Below are 7916 nucleotides of genomic sequence, written 5' to 3'. Positions count from 1 at the left end.
ACTTTATTCTCAATTGTTTCAAACTGATAAACAAAAATAAATTGATTATTTTAATGATTAACTCAGACGAATTTTTTTAATCATTAAACTTTAAGACTAAAGTTTGCTACAACTTAATTATTCTAAATAAATAAATGAAAAAATTAATTGAATCAAACTGTTTCTTAATTCTTAATGTTATATATATACATATATATGTATTAGTGTGTTCACATTGTATTTTATTTTTCCTTATTATTATTGTTTTTTTATATTATTATTACTATTTTCAATTTTTATGTATTATGTATTATTAATGTTAATTGTTATTATTTATTAATTATTGTTGCTAAGTATTATTACCAATTGTTAATTATTATTTATATTATTGTTTATTATTTATTATATTTAATTACTTATTTAATTAATTTGATTATTTTAAAATTATTAAAGAAAAAAATCGATTTATTTGTCTCGTCGGTTTTTCATAAATGCGTAGTAATTTTGAAGTTAAAAATTCAATTTAATATCAGAAATTGCTTATACGCATAGAGTCTTATTGACCAGCCTCATATAGGGTGATTCTTATATGAATCGCCTTACGAATGTTTAACACAGCGCTAAAAATTTTAGTTTAACTTCTAATTTTATTTCGAGTCCCTTGGCTTTCTCTTGGGCCTTCTTACAACGAGATTCTTTATTTTTACAACAGTCTTTCAAAGCTTATATCATTTAATTATTATGTTGTATCCCCATTTGATAAATTGTACCCCCATTCCCGTAAGTATGTAATAAATTTATCGCTTTCATTTACTTTACTCTATCAGTTGATTGTTAATTCCAAGATTAAAATCAACCTTTTTCAGAAAAGAAAAAAAAATAACCACTCGATCCAACGTCGAGAAAATTTCACACAAAAAATTAAAACCATTTTCATATTCACTTCTCCGTCATTTTTAAAACTTTCAAATCATTCCATTCTATTTCGATTCAAATGCAAGAATAAAAACCTCGATCCAACATCGAGTGCCTTTTCCCTAGTCAAATTCAAAATACCTAATTATATTTAAACACTATTTCAAAAAAGATGAAAAGGGGGATGGTCTCGAGCCTTCAATTCCTCTCCTCAATTACTTGGATACGAGTAGCCTTACTCGGCCATTCGAGAATTGTCATCTGTTAAAAACTTCTAAACCCCCGCCACATCCAAACTCTTTTCATAATCAAATTTAAGTCAAACTCATTTTCGTAAGAAACTTGGACGAAAAAGGAGGTGGTCTGGAGCCTTCCATTCCCTTCCCCGAGTACTTGGATACGAGTAGCCTTACTCGTTCATTCGAGTATTTGTCGTCCGTCCAAAATACATTAAGCTTATTTAAATCCTTTTGCAATTAAGGATGAAAATGGAGATGGTCTAGAGCCTTCTATTCCTCTTCTCGAGTACTTGGATACGAGTAGCCTTACTCGGCCATTCGAGTAATCGTCATCCAAATAAAACACTCAAACCAATCAAACTTGTTTTCCGCCCTTCTGCGACCATGAAAACATTTTCAGAAAAGAGTATGCAACATCCATTTGGATGCGAAACAAACAAAGACTTCAGCCTCCAAGAGCGAGCAGCAAGTAAAGGTTTAATCGCTCAAATGTGATCCAAGCATCACTCTCTTTAAAAGCAATCCACCCAATAGTTCTCTTTGGGTAGAACTACGTATGCCTTGAGTTCTTCATAGCACCTGGAGATACGTAGGAGCAGGATTGCGAAATCTTGTCAGGCACATTAATATTAAAACACCCTTAAGTCTTTCCTTTCTCTATTTCTATTTCCTCACCCGATAAGTAGAAGATCGCAATGATATCACGCTAACACTCTAACATGAAACTAACTAAATGGGTCCCATCGAGTACGATGGATGTGAGGGGTGCTAATACCTTCCCCTTGCATAACCGACTCCCGAACCCGATTTGGTTGCGATGACCATTTCTTTTTGATTTTTATGGGTTTTATCGATATTTCCCCCTTCCCTCTTTGGGAATAAATAAAGTTCGGTGGCGACTCTGTTTCGTTTATATTTCGAGCGTTCCTTACACTCGGGTATTTTTCGTGTCGCGACAGCTGGCGACTCTGCTGGGGACATGAAGTTCTCCTATGCGAGTCAACCCTAGTTTAGTTTATTTTGTGCTCGAGTGTTTCTTTTATCTGTTTATTTACTTCTTATTTATTCTATCTATATATGCCTTTATTATCTGTATTTCCAATTGTTGTATTATTGATATATGGTATCATTGGAACTTTCTGGACTATTGGCATTTGTGTGAGGAAAAGCTTTATACCCGAGCTACGAGAAAAACTTAAGTTATGATGGTGGTTGTGTAGTATTGACCTGCGAGACATCGGACTCGTTAGGTTGATGCGAGAACCCCACTCAGATGAGATCCCTTGAAAGTATTACTGTCTTATGATTAGTCGTTTTGGCGGTGATACTTTCAACCCCGATCTATGATTCTGAGGACCTTTTGTAGAACCCTGAACCTATGGCTTTTAGGACCGATGGTTATGTAGTGTTAACCTATGAGACTTAGGACTCGTTGGGTTAATACGAAGACCTCACTCAGAATAGATCATTTTGAGGATATTGTTGTCTTACGAGTAGTCGTTCTGACGATAATATTATCAAGTGTGATCCATGACTCTGGGAACTGTGTCTAGAACCGTGGAATCGATTGTTGTGTAGTATTGACCTACGAGACTTATGACTCGTTGGGTTAATACAAAGACCTCACCTAGAATAGATCCTTTTTAAGATATTATTGTCTTACAATTAGTCGTTCTGACGATAATATTCTTGAATTGGATCCATGACTCTAGGAACCTTTTAAACCCTAGAGCCTACCTGTGTTTGGTTTTCCTATTCTTGGAACCTTTCCTCCATGAAGTAATTAATTAGAATGTTCCAATGATCACCTACCCAAATGTACATACATAAACGTAAAACATTTCATAATCATAACACATATGACATGTGCATATTTTCAAGGGACCTAAAGACTCGTTTGATTGCAGGAATTCAGAAGACATGGGTAGCAATCAAAAAAGTACTTATTCATTCAAGTTCAGGAATCCAAAGCTAGGATTGATTAAGGGGTTGATCTCAGATGTGAAAAAAATCAAAAGGAACAACTTTTGTGTTAAGTATGGTGACCTGTTGACTATCATGAACACCGAGGTGGATGCTTGGGCCATTTTCACTTTGGCACAATTCTATGATCCTCCCTTGCGGTGTTTCACATTCCAGGACTTCCAGTTGGCGCCAACACTGGAAGAGTTCTCACATATAGCAGACATTGGTTTCAAGGATGAAGTCCCTTACACCGGTCTAGGGGAATCTCCTACACATCAACAAATAGGTTCATCTATACATCTAGATAAAGCGGAAGTGAAAGCTAATCTTGGACTAAAAGGAGACACTTTGGGCTTCACTTTGAAGTTCTTAGTGGGAAAAGCTTCAGATTTCAAAAGTAAAGAAGATTGGGTCGCTTTCAATGCTATGTTAGCCTTGATACTCTATGGGATTGTCTTGTTCCCGAACATTGATGACTTCGTGGACATGACTGCTATACGCATTTTCTTGCTCAAGAATCCCATTCCCACCTTGCTTGCAGATGTTTATCATTCCATTCATTGGAGAAATGAGAAGAAGGGGGGATGATCCAGTGTTGCGCTCCTTTACTGTATAAATGGTTCTTATCTCACTTACCAAGCGAAGGGCCTTTTGTTCAGAACAAGGATAACCTCAAGTGGTCTCAAAAAATCATGTCTCTCACTGCCAATGACATCACCTGGTACTCTCGTGTTTATGATGATGTGGACATAATCGTCAAATGTGGCAACTTCCATAATGTGCCACTCATAGGAACTCGAGGTTGCATCAATTACAACCCTGAGCTTGCTATGCGACAACTTGGGTTTCCTATGAATGACAAACCAGAAGACAAGTTGTTAGAAGGTTTCTTGCTGGGAGAAGGAGTGAAGGACTTTGATCTGGTGAAGAGGATAGGTCGTGCCTGGACTAAAGTTCGTAGAGAAGGAAAAAGGGAGCGTGGAAAGAATAATTGTATAGCTAGAGGGCCATATACAAGTTGGGTCCAAGCCAGAGCTTCTCAAGACAAACTACCATACCCTTATGAGCCTCCAATGCATACAAATCCTCCAGAACCTACTCACGTCGCTATGGAGGACGCTAAAGAGCTCAAAGTTGTCATCCAAAGTTTGGAAAAAGAGAATGAAGAGCTACGGTTGAACCTTCTCCGGATTACTGAAGAAAGGGATAATCATAAGTGGGAGCTTGGACGGAAGAAAACACAGCTTCAAGCAAATGTGGAAAGGACTGATAAGGAGGAATATAAGAGAAAAAGAGTCAAACAAGGTTTAGATCAGGCTGACAGCTGCTTGAGTACCGTCAAAAGCCAATTGAAAGAGGCTGAGAGGGATTGTCATGAGAAAGAGAAATGGTGGAAGCTCGCTACAAAACAAACGAAGGAGATAAGAGAGACGCTTGAGGCTGAGATAGCCAACCTTAGTGTTTCACTCTATGAATCAAAAGAAAGGGAAGAACGAGAACGCCGCAGTAAAGAGAGTGCTCTAGCTGCTACTCAGGTTACACCTGAAATGTGGAAAGGAAAGTGCCAGGAGGTTGAAAATGCTAATGAGTGGGAACGATACTGGAAAGGCCGACATGACTCTTTGCTACGAGAAGGTGAAGATTGGATGAACGCAAGGGAAAATGTGAATGCTAGTTTGGCAGCTTGCGAGGAAACCATCCAGTTTTTACATGAACACAGAAATGAGTATCGAGACAAGTTTGTCAGTTTGATAGACTTCTGTAATGGCATGGCTACGAATGTGCCTTTGATGCTAAGATGTGCTCTGGAAGACATAGACAATGACAACATCCCTCTTTCAGTGATCGAATTTATTTATCTTTGTGAAGACATGATGAAAAGGTTCAAAGGAGAGTTGGAAGAGCTCAACAAACAGAAGCCTACAGTCTAACCCTGTCGTTTTGTACTTTCCTATATGTTTGAAAGAATATTTTGTACTCAATCCTTGTACTCTGTTTTGAATTGAATGAATGAAGGATTTTGAGTTTCTTTTGTACAAAAAGTTTGGTTCCATTCTTGTTTTATTCCCCGTGATCTCTTTGAATGCTTGCTAGATAACAAGGAATTTAACACGGTTCCCTGAAAATAAAATTGAACATAAGCATAAAAGACATTTTTTATAGCCACGTGCATCAAAGTATGCATTATGCATTTCATTTCTCAAAATAAAAATTCATTTCATTTTTTCCTCGTCTCCAGTAGTTCAAGCTGATTCCTCAACGTGCATACGCTACCCGCTCCAACACAAGAAGAATCATGGATGTAGTTCGAGAAGAACAAGCTGCCTTCAGAGAGGAGATGGACTCTGTCAAAAGCAAGATTGAGCAGATCTTTGAGGCTATACAAGCTCTGGCTAGAAGGGAAGAAGAGGCTCGTGTTGCCGCTGCTGCAAGGAACGACGCTCTAGTTCAAGGGGTTGCTCTTCAGTCAGGACCTTCAGTTCCTATTCCAAATCCCGTTATCTACGGTCTTCCTCCAGGTTTTGTTCCACCGCCTGAAAGAACTCATGTGCCTCCACCTGCGCATACTTCTGGAGTAGATGATGGAGTCGCTGCGCAAGGACCTCCGATAGTCAATCAAGTGGTCATTCCCCGCACTGATGAGGAGCTCCAGGACGAGTTTGAAATGCAGAATTACAATGGAGCTACTTCAGTGGTCATCCCTACTGCTGCCCAAGATTCTGAGGTTATCTTGATGTGTCGTGCTCTGGCCGAAAAGCTAAGAATCTTTGAAGGACATAACTCAACCCGATTGAGTGCCTTGGAGATGTGTCTGGTCCCAGACGTGGTGATTCCTCCAAAATTCAAAGCACCGGAATTTGAAAAATACAAAGGCCTCACATGTCCTAACATACACTTGAAAATGTATTGCAGAAAAATGGCTGCCTATGCCAGAGATGATACGCTCATGATCCATTGCTTTCAGGACAGTCTAACTGGGGCATCTTTGGATTGGTACATGTAGTTGAAGTGTAGAAATATCCATACTTGGGATGAGTTGGCTGAAGCATTTGTAAAGCAATACAAATATAATACTGACATGGCACCAAACCGTACTCAGCTTCAGAGTATGGCCCAGAAAGACAGTGAGTCTTTCAAAGAATATGCGCAACGCTGGAGAGAATTGGCTGCAAGGGTGCACCCACCATTGGTTGATCGTGAATTGATTGACATTTTCATGGGTACCTTGCAGGGCCAATATTATGAAAGATTGATCAGTAGTGTGTCCATAAGATTTTCTGACATGGTGATCGTGGGTGAAAGAGTAGAGGAAGGATTGAAAAGTGGTAAAATCCAGGGAGGTTCCAGCAGTCAACCAATCTTGAAGAAGCCTTTCAACAGATTCAAGAGGAAGGAGGGTGAGACTAGTGCCATTTCTTCTCAGAGGGGGAGGGTACCATACAAAGCTCCTGCTTCTGTGCCTTATTATCAGTACCCTTACGTAGAGGCTGCTCAATATCCAACCATGCCTTACCATCCAAATGCTCTTGTTCCTATTCCAGCTCCGGTACCTCAATATCAAGCTCCACAACCTCAGTTCCAGGCTCCGCCACCTCAACATCAACAGAGAATTCAACAGAATAATCAACCACGTCCAGTTCAGCAGCAACGACCAAATCAACAGAGGCCATATCAACAGTACAATAATATGAATACCACTCCTATCCCAATGACTTACACTCAATTGCTACCGTATCTGATTCAGAATGAGACTGTCGTGCCAAGGGCATTACCTCCAATGCCGAAGCCGCATAAGCCTTGGTATGATGAGAATGTTAGATGTGCCTTTCATGCTAATTCAGAGGGTCATACAACAGAGAATTGCAAAGTGTTCAAGCTCCGGGTCCAAGAGTTGATAGATAAGAAAATATTGTCTTTTGCTGATGTTCCAAATGTGGGGAACAATCCTTTGCCTAAACATGATGGTTCAGGTGTCAATGCTATAGAAAGTTCAACTGATGATTGATTGATAAAGGATGTGTTCAATTTGAAGACTCTTTTAACAATGGTCCATGCTAGATTAATGGAAGCAGAAATGATGAATGGAGTACATGATAATTGTGTGGTGTGTTCATCCAACCCTGATCAGTGTGTTGAATTCAAAATTTGTCTTCAACGTTTGATGGATCAGCGGGTTATTCAGTTCACCAGAGCAAAGATAGATGAGAATGTTGCTGTGATTGTGCCTGTGTTTGATCAGGAGAGGCTTCCCAAGCCTTTTGTGGTCCCTTATCAGAGAAATGCTGACCTAGAGCTAGTGAAGAAGATTGAGCCCATGGTTATCCATGTTCCCGCTCCATTCTCATTTGACAGTACCAAAGCCGTGCCTTGGAACTATGAGCCTGTAGTTTATGTGGGTAACAAACCAGTAATCTTGAAAGAGCCAGATGTGACTAACATCGCTGGAGCTAGTGGTGTGACTCGAAGTGGAAGGGTTTTCGCTCCTGAAGTGATCCCAAACAAAGAAAGTGCACCAACAGTTGAACCAACGAAGGGGAAAGAGGTGAATCCTCCAGAAGTAGGAGAAGGCTCATCTAAGAAAGCAGTGACTGCTGAGGAGGATAGAGAATTCTTGAAAATCATCAAGAAGAGTGACTACAAGGTCGTAGATCAGCTCAACCAAACTCCTTCAAAAATCTCCATTCTTTCTCTACTTATGAGTTCTGAGGCTCATAGGACTGCTCTATTGAAGTTCTTGAATGAAGCTTATGTGGCAGAAGACATCAGTGTTATTCAGTTTGATAATGTGGTTGATAATCTCAATGCTAGTAGTTGTTT

The 7916-nt window shown here is 39.4% G+C and overlaps 1 protein-coding gene across 1 annotated transcript; it reads left to right on the top strand.

Moving 5' to 3' along the window:
* Nucleotides 1-5394: 5394 nt before the first annotated feature.
* LOC127078883 (chromatin-remodeling ATPase INO80-like) lies at nt 5395-7104 on the top strand. Its single transcript, XM_051019297.1, has 2 exons — nt 5395-5823; nt 6103-7104. Exons 1-2 carry the CDS (start codon nt 5395-5397, stop codon nt 7102-7104), a joined length of 1431 nt encoding a protein of 476 aa, XP_050875254.1.
* Nucleotides 7105-7916: the final 812 nt, after the last annotated feature.

This window comes from Lathyrus oleraceus, chromosome 5, assembly GCF_024323335.1.
Source record: "Lathyrus oleraceus cultivar Zhongwan6 chromosome 5, CAAS_Psat_ZW6_1.0, whole genome shotgun sequence".
Taxonomy (NCBI): Eukaryota; Viridiplantae; Streptophyta; class Magnoliopsida; order Fabales; family Fabaceae; genus Lathyrus; species Lathyrus oleraceus.
The sequence above is the reverse complement of the archived record's forward strand: the minus strand, read 5'-3'. Positions and strand labels throughout refer to the sequence as shown.